At 41.9% G+C, this 15,021-nt stretch overlaps 1 protein-coding gene across 4 annotated transcripts in view; it reads right to left on the minus strand.

Moving 5' to 3' along the window:
- ASH1L (ASH1 like histone lysine methyltransferase) overlaps window positions 1-15,021 on the minus strand; it is a 599,934-nt gene that overhangs the window by 555,871 nt on the left and 29,042 nt on the right. For all 4 annotated transcript variants that reach the window (XR_014972078.1, XR_014972077.1, XM_085637967.1 and 1 more), the window contains exon 2: window positions 6,345-6,878. Coding sequence is in view for 2 of the 4 variants with exons in the window: in XM_085637967.1 (XP_085494093.1) it covers window positions 6,345-6,758 (414 nt within the window). In the remaining 2 variants the exon portion in view is untranslated. The remainder of the gene's footprint in view (window positions 1-6,344; window positions 6,879-15,021) is intronic.

The raw sequence follows: 15,021 nt of genomic DNA on the forward strand, positions 1-15,021 counted from the left end.
CCTTCCTAGAGGATCGATCCCAAAAAGTCCAAATTGGGGAATGTGTATCTAGGCACGGCGCCTTGCCATGTGGGGTTCCGCGGGGCTCTGCGTTGTCCCCCTTGCTTTTTAACATCTATCTCCAGCCTCTGATAGAAGCATTGGCCAAACTGGATTGTCAGGTGTATAATTATGCCGATGACACCCAGCTAATCATTTGCATTGATAATTCCTCTCAGGCACAGCTTAAGGTACAGAACATCCTTCGGTTTATCATTAACTGGATGACTGAACTCACTCAAAGTAAACCCGGACAAGACGGAGGTCCTTGCTATCGCTACAGGGGCTAACCCCTGGTCCAGTCTCTTCTGGCCGCAAGAGCTTGGCACCACTCAGATACCGGTGCCAGCTGTGAAGAGCCTGGGTATTAGGTTAGACTCAAAGTTAGTGATGGATAAGCAGGTAGCTGCGGTAGTAGGAAGTTGTGTGGGATTGATGAGGCAATTAGGGAAACTTGTACCCTTGCTGCCATTTGAGACAATGCGTACCGTGGTGTCGGCTTTGATTCGGTCACGCCTGGACTACGGCAACGCAGTGTATATAGGACTCCCCGATAAACTTCTGGGGAAACTCTAGGTGGTTCTAAACTATGCAGCACGATTGATTCTCAAATTGCCGAGAAGAACACACGCTACACCCTTGTTACAGCAGCTACACTGGCTCCCTATTAAGCAGAGGATCAGATTCAAGGGCCTGTGCATTGCACATAAAGCTAAGTATGGAGCAGCGCCCAGCTACATCAAAGACCGGTTGATGCCTTATGTGCCTGGTCGTTGTCTTCGTTCATCAGAAGCACACCTGTTGGCCTATCCACGCTTTAATAGAACAAACTTAGGGGAACGTGCCTTCTTGGTTGTGATTCCCCAGCTTTGGAATAAGCTCCCAGAGAGTCTGCGTGGTGAGGTGAGACTCCTCCCATTCAGGAAGAAACTAAAGACCATTCTGTTTACTGAGGCGTTTGGATAAGCCTACCCCAAGTTTTGCTCTATTTGCAAGTATCATGGCACCCTTGGGTTTATGGTTTGTAGCGCTTAGAGACCGTTGGTGATTTGGCGCTTTACAAATGTAAATGGACATAACATAACAGTAGATTAAAGAACTCTGAAAACAACTAAACCATACCATTTTAGCCTCCGAGACATAATTAAAAGATAAAGGCATTATTTGCAATTCCAAAAGGTGAGATCTGTAGAGTCTATTTTGAATCTTTATACAGCAAACATGAGGATCCAGAATGGCCTATCCCTCATTCATCTCTGAACCCAAAATGACCTCAAGATCAAAGCACAGCTAATGAGAAAGTTTAATATCAGGTCACTGACAGAAATGCAAACCCAGGCTGGACATCACAGATATGTTGCCCACCTTGTAATTCAGGCTACCATCTTTAAAACAGGCCATGATCAGGCTGGAGGTTTACCTTACAAAAGCACTGCTTCGTTTGTTGAGACCTCAATTTTGCCGAGCATTTTGTTGCTTATAGCTGTACCTGTGGCAAGCTCTTATCTTTGGGGAAAACCTCATATTGAACATAACAGCTGGAATCCATCTCCCAAAAGCACAATCAATACCCTTCAGCGTAAACAATCCCATCAACCAGGGGAATGTTCATCCAATACTAATGCTCTGAGCAATATGACCACTCTTGGGACCCTAAATACTTGCCTATTTACCTTATCAACCCATAAACCATTTCATAGCGCACCAAATATTTCAACATCAATAACCAACCTGATCTTCAAAACTTAAGACTTCACTTTGGCGATTGTGGCAACTTCTCTGAAAACCTCTCCTCCCCCAATCCACTGCACCATACCATCCCTACCTGCCCCTCTCTTAGAAACCCTCACCTAACATATACACTAGTCCCCATGGTATTCTCCCGGTAATAAGGCTTCAAACAAACAGTATGTTTCCAAAGACAAGTAGAGAGGAAACCCTTCAAAAGAAACGCATATTGTTCGAGCAAACTACACTCTTCTATGTTCCCGCTCCATGGCTCACTATTATCCATTATTTTACTGACACGTTGTACAAGTAACGCAACTTTCTCCCTTGAAAGAAAGGTGTATAGAGTTTTCTTTTTCTTCTGTCACTATCACCATCTAAACCAATAGCACCTCATACGAGTCAACTCCACATAAACTAATAATTGCTCCAAAAGATCTCACCTCTGCCTCTCTTTTGCATTTTACATAACAGACGACCACATTAATCAAGTTTAAGAAAACTACCTAACTGTTCTAACACTCCAGATGTTTGTCAAGTAAAATACAATACATTTCTGCACCCAGTCTCTCTAGAGAGTCCAATCAAGAACTTGTAACCAAAGGTGCTCAAGAAACAATAAGGATCTTCAAAGTGCTATCCGATGAACAACCACTTTTTCCGTAAAAATTCCTCAATGGGCTAACCCTCAAAATCAGAACACCACTATTTCTTCCACAAAGTTGACAATAACTAACAATCCAACATCTTCCCTCTCAACTCAATCGAGTACCCTTCACCACTAACAACTCTTGCAAAGAAGTAGTGCTCACTGCACTAGACCTCACTGATGCAATCGACAACACATTTCTCTTTCAGGTACTATATGACATATTGGTTCTACTAGTCATCTGTCAAGGGTTACTTTTTTTTACAACACAATCAAATGGGTAGCACTCAGCCCTAATGTCAAAGTCCATTGCTATAGCTTTCCCAAATATGCAATATTTTGCACTCTAAAAATCAATGCCTCCGTTTCATTGCTTGGGAACCCAACCTTGAGCCGAGAAACGACTATTAGCTCAACTTTTCCTCTGGATGAGGGGTTGCTTAAGATGGCCATGGACTGCAAACATGGCCCAATGATAAAAAGAAGTTTCTACCAACTGTCTATTATGTAATGATATAAAAGACAATTCTTAACTACGTGACCAACAAGTCAAAAGTACTCACATGTAATAACACTCATCAAATTACAACATTCCTCTCAAATGTTAGAAATCAGACTGCAGGCAAAATCTATGGCGCTGTAGTTCAATCTCAAACTCACCCACCCAAAAAGAAAACTAGCTCCTTGTAACTCCTCCTGTCACAAGACCACACCAGAACTCTCTACTCAAGAGCTCATGCTCTCTAGTTTGGGCTATTACAATACCCCTTCTCAACCTCTAGCCATCATGAGCTTCAATCAACTAGCTCATAAAAGTAGACTAATCTGCCACTTGCTCTCAATATTTAAAAACTCTAACTGAAATACTTGTGTATCATACTCTATGTCCAACACAATGGAAATGCAGGATAACTTGCCAGCAAATTACCATGTTTAGCAAGTACAAGTCAACTAGTTACACCATAGTTCCTCTCTACTGTCAAACATAACGTGACTAGTGAACATTAATGGCAGTCCACCTGTACATTTAAGTTCACCATTCATTCATGCATGCATTATAAAAGCATGACAGCAGACCATTAGTTCCATCATTTCTTTCTTGCTGCACGAAACAGGAAGGAGGTGGTGCCTTGAAGGTACCCAAACATCAGGTTTAGAACTGGAATAGTTTCCCCTTCATATTAGTGGAAAATAATGTGGTAAGCAGATTTGACTCAAATTTGAAATGTTTGTGGCTATCATTCAATAGGAGAAAAGGCCCTTCTATGATGCATTATGCTACTTTATTTGTGGAGTGAAGGTGTTACTGCACCCTACTTGTAATGATTATTTACTGCATTACACAGAACTACAAAGTAGATTGCATTTTACACCAAGAGATTTCCAATTTCTTGGGAGGAATACGGCTGAATGGAGTGACCTAAATGTTGAAAGAAAACTCCACCAATACAGAAAACAACCAGGTTTAGCAGTTTAAGTGCCACAAAAAGTTCACAATACATATTTAGAAAGCCTTCGCCATGTCACTCAGGCGACATTTCGCATCACATTAAATGCTATGTGAGAGGGTGTGCTAATCTGGGTGGGCCATTTTAACCACAATCACATCAGAATAGCACATCATCCGTCCTTACACAAATCTAGCCTTCACAACTCATTGAGTGCTGCACAGTTGTAATAAGAGAAAAACATGACGCTGTTGGCATCTAACGCAGTGAGATGTATAGATTACTAACAAATACATTATAGACTGGTGTGGTTATATTGAATGATTAAAGTCTTGAAATATAAACAGTTATATCACCACACCGAACACAATGATTCACTAATCAATCCATATTTTCTTTACAAATCAACCCGGAAGGCAAAGTGGTCACCCAAACTTTCCTTGCAAAGACAAGGGTGCCTATTTTCAATGGATTGTATGTAAATCATTTCGTTAAAAGATACTCTTGTTTAGGACTAAGGAGTATTTTTTACCCTTATGATGTTCCCTCAAACCTTATTTGGAATATGATGTGCCCACCCAGAAATCTTTCAGCATCATACATCATCACAATGTTATGACCTAATCTGGAATCTAATTTGCTTGTCAGAGCAGGTTATTTATTCCATTCACTACCTTGTAAATTCCATGAACATTCAAAAATATTGTTGTGCTTCTCCCTATATGTAAATGTTAACTTTATAACTCGGCAAACTATTGAACATAATATCACCAAATAAGGACAGGCATATATATGCAAGGAATGTCCTCTGTAAGCATGTGTAATTTGGTGTACTTCAGGTTAGTCACAACTACATTGTCTGCAAGTAAAACATTAACATGTGGATTTCTCACTGACCCTTCCATTTTGGGACAAACTTTTTTTTCCCACCCTGTAATCAATCTTTACACAACTTTATATATAGTGGATTACGTTTCTTTTGTCTTCTAAAGTTTTGTGCTGACTCACTAAACTGCAGAAAGGCTTTTGGCAATACAACACAAGAGTTGGCATAGCCAGTCGGTCTGGTCTTGGAAACCCTGAAAGATCTAGAATTTATTTTTTTATGTAAACATATGAAAAAGGCTTTAAAAATTAAGGGGGGAAAAGGTAAAATTACTGCCATCTAAAAGTGACTTGTATGGCGAAAAAAAAAACAAGTACAAAGTGAATCGTTGTAAGAAACAACAACAACAACAAAAACACATAAAATGATAGCAGAAAGTGGCCTACCAGTGCTGGCACTTAAGTTAACTACGTTTTAGGATGTGTGGAATAGCAAAATGCTGTCACTTACAGTGAACAGAGTTAATGGTTGAAGTTGGCCCTCTCACTGCCCTACACTGTAGGCTGTGGTGGACAGAAGCAAACTGTGAATGGCACTTGGACATAATAATGAATGAAGAGGGGTGACTGAAAGATATATATGTGTAATTGTATTTATCTGTTCAACGTGAGGCTTGCACAACAGCAATGTAAATGCAACAAACATGATTTCGATCACATGCCATGATCATATTCTGAACAAAGAAGGCAGCCACATAAGAGTGACTGCTAAGTATGTGTACAGTGAAAACATAAAACACAAAGCAGGTAGGTAAGCTCCACAATGGGCGTTGACAGTTTTCTTTACATTATAAAACCTATTACTTTACATTATCTCAATTTTTTTAACGAAGAAAGTCACTACTGGGGATCAGTACACAAATCACTATCTATGCTGTACTGCTACAGATATGACCACAAAAGTTCCAATGTCTGGAGACTACTCATTTTGAATGAGCAACAGTGCTTTAAAATAACATTAAAATGTACATTTTAATAACGTACTAGAGAAATGAATTTGGTTTAGTTAACCAGCCTACATGTGTGATGGCCTTCTCCCAGGCTCTCTCTGTACTGGGATCATAAGAGTAGCAGAAACTACTATTCTATCGCCAGTCCTGCACGAAAAGCCAACCAAGTCCTCAGGTTTTGCTATTGACTCTTGGTTAAGAAGTACATGCCTCAGCTACATGGAATCCGTAGGTGGCATTTTACAATTTTTATTATGCACTTTAGGCTCACTCTATTGACTAAAGGAGCTTAAAAAGCATGCAATCACAGCCTGCCCCCACCTTCAACTTTGCCACTTGTATTCTTAACTCATGCGCTAGTAATAAAGCGTCCCTCCTCCAAAACTGCAACCTAACACATACTTTTATACTCCTGCTCATAACAAGATTAAAAAAAAATAATAATAATACATTTCAAGGAGCAATATTTGTTTAAAGTGAACTACAATGGCTTCCCAAACAAAAAGACAGAATTGCATCTGTCAAGTGACAGAACAACAATAGCTTTTCACTACAGTACACTTTTATAACCTTTACAGAAAAGAACATAGCTTGGAATTGTAGACGCAAGCCAGTCTAAATGTAACTGTATTACTAGACACTTACCCGATTCGAAGAAAGCTCATTTTTATCCTCTGTCATTTTCCCGCTCTTTGACACCTTCCGCGAGTGTCTGGTGCTTGTTTTTATAGCAGGGCGACAAACATAATTCTCTAAGTTCTTTGGAGGTTTCTTAGTTCTTTTAGCCTGAACTCCAATCTTCAATTTCAGGTTCCCCTCAGAAAAGTTGGATTCTTTGACCGAAAACTGGTGCTGGTCATCAGTCTCCTTTGCTGCATCGGCTCCCTTAAGGTCTGGGTTGCAGTTCTTGCCGTCGGTGCCTTGCTCTTTGGTTCCACTCCCTGGCTCTGCGTGCCAGGTGCTTACCGCTGTACCAGTGCTGACCACAGAGGGGCTCTTCCCAGAAAACCCATCCGAATCGGAACCCAATCCTAACATAGCAGTACTTCTAGGGTCCATCACAAGGGCTTGTTAACATCAACACAAGAAATGCCTTGGGTGATTTATTGTGCCATCTACCGCCAGGGGATGGGGGATTAGGAAGCTGCTGCCCAACACAAAGACTCTGCATCAGGGTCACTGCATAGTGAAACAAATAAAAAAAAGAGACAGAAAACAAAATCACACTATTGGAAATGTTGGGATTGCCAAATGAGGAATTTGAACAAACTAGGCACAACTATTACACATTTTCCATAGTACAAAAAAATGTAAGTCGAGGCGGAGGGGGAAGCCCTACTCTGTGGGTTGACTCCATGAGGAGAAGGGAGGACGTAGATTGGGATGGGGGGGGGGGGTTAAGATATGAGGGGTCAAGTGCCAAAAGTGCATGCAAGGTTAACTGTTATTGTACAGGCATGGAAATAAAATAAAAAAATAAAAAATCTATTTTTAATAAATCTAGTTCAAATTGTGCTTACAATTTGAAAACCCAAAACTTCCACATAACCGAAGGCAGCAAGATTCTCTCATATGGAACGCCTATTTCACACTGTTGAGAGATACACGCCATAACAGAGAAAAACATAGTATACAAAGAAACAAGCTTAAGATTGCAGCTTCTTGAATCCCTTTACAAAGAAAGTGTTTAACAAGACAGATGTGAGAAATGGATCTGCTTCGGACCTTTACAAGTTCATGGTTAAATTAGTGAAGATTTGAAGTACAGTTAATCCAGCTTGTTTGCAGCAAAGAGCTCCTTAGCTACAAGACACAACAGTATTAAATGTGTAGGTTTTACTGCTATTACTTTTTAGGTCTCGCCTGACCCAGCGCATGCGCTGGTCTGGCGAGACTTATTGAGAGGGCTCCAAAAAGTGCTACCAGGCCAGCCTAGAGCTACAGTGCATGTGCGCGGGCGCGCCCGCCAAGCTTTACCGCGATTACCATCACTTTCGCGGCTGCAAGGCCGCTTTGATGTTGATCGCGATCGCAATCGCGATCACTTTCACGGCCGCAAGGCATAGCCAATAAGTCTCGCTTTTGGGACCTTGTAAGTATTTAGTTACGCAACCGTTGCATGGCTAAACACTTATAAGGTCCCAATGGCGAGACCTATTGGCTATGCCAATGCTTGTTTTTTATCTGTACTTGAAAGTAACATTCACTGTCAGCGTTTTGAATCCCCTATCTCTGCAAGTGAACAGTGCTTTTCAGGGAGACAATGACTATGCACTATTGGGTTTCTATTGCCATTTGTGGCTTCTCATTCAAACGTTTTCCATACTGGCTCCTGCATTTAGTCTTTTGAGGGCAGGTGAACACTATACATAATCTCACACGTTGGGTAGCTTTTTTTGGAATGGGGTACTGTACATCTAGGAGTATTGGGAGAGTGTGCTCTACTCTACGGGTCAGAACTGACGAGTGGCGTGGAAAGCTGCAATAGTCAATGGACTGGCAACTGCAATTTTTAAAAAACTGGTGAACTTTGCAAAGCATAAAGCTCCTAAAGTGAAAAAACAACAAGCATTTACAATGCAATGGTCTCGGCATTGTTAAAGTTAGAGCTCTTGGCATTGCTCATGACATTACTTTTTGTTTATGTTTTTGTTTTTAAAACATTTAACCCCTTGAGTGCCCCGCTCTTTCCCCCTCCTGTGCCGGGCATTGTATTAGCGGGCGGGGTCCATGACGAGATAGTCTTGTCATGGGCACAGCGCAACCGCGCTCCATGACGAGACTATATCGTCATGGGCACAGAAGGGGTTAAAGAAACAGCATTGTTACACACTACACACTCTACTTCTACACACTCTACTCCTACACACTCTACTCCTACACACACACTCTAGTACTCACTCTCTAGTACTCACTCTCTAGTACTCACTCTCTAGTCTCTACTACTCACTCTCTACCTCTTACCTCTCTCTCCCTCTTACGCTACCTCTCGCTCTACCTCTCTCTACGCGCACACATATGCACATATATATGCATTTATATATATGTGTATATATATACATATATGAACATGTATACACACATCTGCATATCTATATAAAAACAAAATATAAATGCATGCATACATATACATGTTATGTACATGAAAGTTTGAAAGACACTAATAAAAGCAAAGCAAAAAAGCCACCTAATTACAAACAGAATTGCGTTACTTAAACGAGGGCAAGACCTATTGCATTTTCAATGCTTGTTCTGAAAGCCACCAACTGATCAATGTATGGATTAGGGTAATTTGTTTACTTCCATTCCCACCACTGTGTAAATTACACAAATCTAATAGATAATCTAGTTTTACAGCTATGTATGTTCATTCCAAATCTATATTTCACTATTAGAATCCTATGAAAGTGAATAGCAATACGCATTCAAGTGGCACCTGCTCACGCGGCATTGCCTGGGAGAGACACGTTTCGGGCTGTATACAAATAGTGATGTAACAAATACAGTGGGGCAACCTAAACGTACGAAACATACGTAGATAAGGACTGGAGGTATATCGGATTGAAAAATCTGGACAGAGTTCGAAACACGAACTCTAAATCACGCAAAGGCAGTGCATAAACTCAAAAAGTCTGACAGTATAAACTTACTAGCACCGTCTGTAAGCTTCTCCTGGGAAATGTCGGTAACCTAATGCATAGATACTCCAAAGGCGCATGCAATTTGTCCGTATTTTTAGCACTTCCGGGTCGCAGAAAAACCAATCCTCTGCCTGAACAACATTCTTGGAGTCCTCTGTGATTGGGAGGACTGCTAACGTGTAAGGGGGGCTGTGATTTGTTCCACCTCAGCCAATTCTAGTGTGCCGCTCAGAATTCCGAAGCTTTGATTGGCTGCGGTTTATTTACATGCCTCTGTCCGTGCAGTCGTCCGAAAGCGGGTCCTTTGCCGCTCAGATTAAAATGACCTGGCAGCCTGAGTTGGCTGTGTCTATGTCTATCCCTTGAGTGTTAATTACGCACATGCTAGGCTTGGTAGCTGCCGCATGTTCTTTAAGGGTACAGAGGAAAAGGAAGGGGAGCGGGAAGTAGGGCTTCCCATGGTCACAGTGAGCGTTGACTTGACTCCGTCTGGGAAATCATTTCGGTGGCTCCTGCTCACGGTCTTGGGACTCTAGTCCGGTTGGGCACGGGGCGTGGTTGGCGTCTGATTAGATGCGGAGTGGTACTTCTTATATGTTGCGTTTTTAGTATTTACTGAAAATTGATAGTTCTTTTGTTTCGTGACAATAGTCAGATATGCACTCCTACGTTGACTGTTGCTTGGTGTGCCTCGCGCCCTTTCTAGCGCACAGATGTCTTTAGTCTGTGCGCATTGATCTTAACCAGAGCACAAGTCCTAAATAACTGACCTCACGCCGCACTTCGCTGATGATGCCCGACAGGGTGGAAACGAGTCTTTCAAAGGGGAAGTAGGTAGGAGACACCACCGCCTTTCTCCGAGGCGAAGCAGAAATGCCTCGGAGAAACGCAGTGGCGTTTTCGGAGGCGTGTTTCTTTTTCTCTCCTCTTGCCATTGGCTGGAGGAGAGAAAAACACGCCTATAAAAGGGCGTGGCTAAAAAGTGGAAAGAAGAGCACGGAACACACCCCCGAATCTGAAAAAGACGGAGCCTACTTGGAGGGACGGCTCTCTCCTCCAATGGCTGGCCTCTGTTTAGGAAGCCAGCCAATGGAGGAGAGGCAAAAAGAGAGGCGGGCTAAATAGCCACTCTAAGAATCATAAGATCTCCGGACTTCCGGTTCTGCCTTCGGCAGACCGGACGGTCCCTCGACCTGAAAAGGTGGGGTAGTGGGAACCCATTCACATTACTTGTAGGAGCCACTTGCCAGCTAACCTTTCCCTGTGCTGTGCCCATCCTCCGGCACTGAATTTCCTGTTTGACCACTGCAACATAAGAAAACAATTTTCCTTTCAGGTAATGAAAAAAGAACCTAAGCCGCCTTTGCTCAGAAAAGAATCCTGCTTATCAAAACCACCCTACCAATGGGTTAGTCTTTTTTACAGGTGCTGTGGTGGGGTTCACGGAGTAGGATCTCAATGAACTCTCAACTGAACTATTTAGCTCAATAATGCACTTTCATATTGCTCTATGCAGCTTATAAAAAAACATGATTTTAAAAAAAAGAACCAAGCTATAATGCCATGACTTAGCTAAGAAGCCGCAGTAGTCTAACGTCTCGAATTGATGAGCAATTTTGTACAGCTAAAGAGCACCCTGGGCTACCCGATTCCAGACTACTGCAATGTTATCTTGAGAATCTGTCCTCCTGGGCTTAAAGCGATGACACGTGCAGACTGGTAGCAGACAACATATGACTGGCGCAGCGAGGCAACTTATCACCCTAACTTGGAAGTCCCCCAATACTCCGCCCATAGCATCCTGGTATACGAGGATTTGACCCATAAATTGTCAGCCTTGGACAAAACCTTTACGCTCCTTTGGCAACCTCTTATCAACTACATGTCCAGGCTGGAACACTTATACTTCCAACCGCCCAGACTCAGTGCACTTCGCTTGTTCGATTAATTTGCTGACCACTCACGGACATCTACAATGGGATTAACTCACACCTACAGTTTGAGTTTCCCTACCTTCAGCTTTTTCCCTCCTTCCCTTAACATAATTGCTTCTAAGGGATTCCCTAGGACACGCTCCCTTAGTTCTCCTTCCACTCCCCCGGTTTCAGTTATACATTCAGGCACTGGGCAACCCACCGTTCCTACGTGCCCCTCCCTCCCCTTTTCCCACACCCTTTGCTTTCCGGGGGTCATTTACACCGAGTTCTACCCCTTCACTTTTCCATGGCATACCCTTTTGCTATCACTTGTGCCTCATTTAGGCATCACTGCTGACACTCATCTCCTTTTTTGGGGTTAGACTTGCACCAACCGACTGTCCTCCACCCTGATCTCCAATGCCACACTACCAGCGAGAAATGTTTCCTAGAATTGTTCAGTGTGATATGTCAATTTGACTCTGCTGTTGTTTAATCTGATATAACCCTTGAATCATTGCCTATGCATCTTTCTGGCTTGGGTTACAAGTCCAAGGTGCTGACTCGCTTTACGCCTTCTCATGCCATTGTTTTGTCATGTGCAAAATTCAATAAACAAATTCGGAGTAAAACAAATAAATATCCATATCTATTGGGTCAGAGGCACTGATGTAGGATGGGCGAATGCCTTACAAGTATTGAGTGAGGATGGAATAGGGGGGGTGTATGTTGGTGGGGTGGGGGATACAGCCCCTTTGTAGAAATTTTATATGCTGTATTGTGGCCTTAATATCACTAAAACCCATAAAATGTGCCACTCCCAAAAAAAAAGAGCACTGTAAAAAGAAACATTTTGGTTAAAGAAGAAAACTGCATTAACGGATCCTATCTTTTGACCACATGACTAACTAAAGGAGGATCAGACCAAAAGGATATTGAAATAGAGAAAGAAAATATAATATTGTGACCTGTTTATTCACACACTTCATGCAAACGGATTTGGAATTTGTGTCCTGTAGGCTGTGTCAACTACTTTTAATTGTTTGTTATCTTGACAAAATGACTCTTAGAATTCATAGTAAAATATTCATATTAAAAGAGAAAAAAAATGTTTTAGTACAGTAAAACTGGGTGTAGTGTGGCAATCCAGCACAATACACAGATGTTAAATTTGCGCTACTATAAGTGTTTCCATTTCCTCGTGACCTTTTCATTCAATGGAGTGCTAAGCACATAGTGGTTTGCATACAAATCATTTACCGAGTTAAATAAAGTTATTTTAAAGAGATACAGGACCCGATTACAAGTGGGTCGTTAATATCAGACTCCTGCACCCTGTTTGCACAGGCGACATAATTACGAGTTCAGTGTTATTTAATGCATTTGATAACTATCGGATGCATTAGATACCTCAACTTCTGTTACATTTTGGCAGGTCAAACCTGCAGGAATGTAATAGGGGAAATTGTACAGTTTTTACTGTATCCTGTGGATCTTGGTGCATTAAACACCAAAATCTGCATGTTATTACCCACAAACTCTTAATAGGTTTTATTTATTGCACACGATTATTAATGCGCTCCTGTGGTAATGCTATTTATCATGTGCGATAACTAACACCTAGACTTGTACTGAGGCCCAAAGAGTTCTAAATACTTTGACTCTCTAAAGTACGAAATACGCAAACAATGGTTTACCTAAAGCATTCTTCTAACAGATTCCACTTGAGATATACCATCCAGAAATAGAAGCTCTCGAATAGTTAAACCATCACGGATATCCCAACAGAAAATTAGCTGCAAACTCTATCTTTGACATTAACCACTGATGCGAAGCTGGAACCTGGTAAGTCCTCTCTTACAATTCATGTTGTGCTAAGATCACAAAACTGTTTTACACACATTTTTCACGGAAGTCTGCTTAAGGATGTCAGGGCTGCTTTGCTCCTAACTGAAGGAAACTGGTGGTAGTTAAGACCACAGACGTTTATAGCTATTTACACAGCTTACTATCAGGACAGACGAAGATAACGAGCAGCAGGCAGGACTACAACCACGAATTCACATATAAATTGCTTTTGGTTAAGCAATAAAAGAAGAGTAAAGAAATTCCACCTCCGCTTGAAGGTTATAAATATTACATTTCAACAAAGATAAGCGCAAAGTGCAGGTAAATTTGTGTGCAACAAAAAAATTGCATTTGTTGCCTTTTTTAATTAAAGCAATCCCCTGGCGCCAACTTGTATGAAAAAGTCATTGGTCAATTAAATATGAAAATGGCAATCAAAATTAGTGCAATTCTGTGTCATCCTAGGGAACACGCAGGTAATTTCTTCTGGGTTACACTATTTTAGCTAAAGGCTGCCATAGAGGCACATCAAGATTCAATATCTATAAGACGCTCAAGTAACTCTCTCCAAAAAATAACTGCCTTATTTAGAAGGCAATCTGGGGCCAGATGTACTAAGTTACTGGTTGCAAAAATGTGGGCGCAGATTGCCACCAGATTTTTTACGACCAGTATCTAATTTTGTGAGCCGACCTAAGTACTAATACGTTCGGTCGCAAAATAAGGAATCCTAGGGAGTTGCACAGAGAACTGTCTAATAAAAATGAATTAGGCAGGTCGTAATTTGCGTCCACCTATGATTAGCTACAATCGCACTCATAAAATAAATTTGTCTGCTTTAAAACAAAACAAAACAAGCATTTGCAATGCAATAGGTCTCGCATTATTAAAGTTTGAGCTATTGGTGTTGCTAAATAATGCAACACCAATAGCTCAAACTTTAATAATGCGAGACCTATTGCATTGCAAATGCTTGTTACTTTCTGAACAGCATGGTGTACATTTACAATCAGAGGCGCAACTAGAGTGAAATTAGAGGGGGAGCTAATTCTTCCAGCAGTGGGCAGAGTGAAGATGCAGGCACTTTGAGGAGTGAAAACACAACAAAGCCTCATTCACAAGCGAATGGTCTTTGAAAGACCTGTGAAGTACTCGGGTGCGGCTGTGTGTGTGCGGGGAAGCTGTCTCAGCCCGGGCTTACACACGAAAGGGGGCCCGGGGGCTGAAGCCCTTTGAGCCCAATGGGCGTTGCGTGCCTGTTTACACTAGCCTGTGTGGTTCTTGAAGACAAGATCAGCTTAGTTCCTTCAAAATGAACATGGACTTCTATCAACTCTAAATCCTGTTTTGTGACAGCCTGTGGTACCCTTGAATATACTATGACCAGGTAGTGTGCTTCTGAAGAGGGACCGCCTACGAGTGGGAATCACCCTCCACCTCCCAATTTCAATTATTACTAAATCTGTTTTGGAGGAGATGGAATTAATACATAAATCTGGTTAGGAGATGTAAGAAGCTGAATGCCTGTTGTTTAAATGGAAACACGAGAATGTTATTTTGGTTTTTTCGCCATGGCATTTTACAGCTGTTACTTCCGCATGAACTCACTCGGATAGCACAGGGGGCATCGCATCAGTTCCATCCTTTTACAAAACGGGTATGTTTTTTAAAGGAATGGGCACAAGATGATAATGGTCAGAATAATAATAGCATAAGATGTCAAACCAGCCGCAAATGTCGAAGCCGTCTGGGGTTGAGCCTCGGCACAGTAGGACTCCCAGGCGAGGCCGCAGCCTCGGCACAGTAGGACGCCCAGGCGAGGCAGGGGCAATGGCTGCGGCTGCGAATGAGACAGAGATGCGGCACGCACGCGCCTTGCTGGCTCTCCCGGTCACTTGCTGATTTTCACCCTGTATA

Source organism: Triturus cristatus, chromosome 12 (assembly GCF_964204655.1).
Source record: "Triturus cristatus chromosome 12, aTriCri1.1, whole genome shotgun sequence".
NCBI classification, from domain to species: Eukaryota; Metazoa; Chordata; class Amphibia; order Caudata; family Salamandridae; genus Triturus; species Triturus cristatus.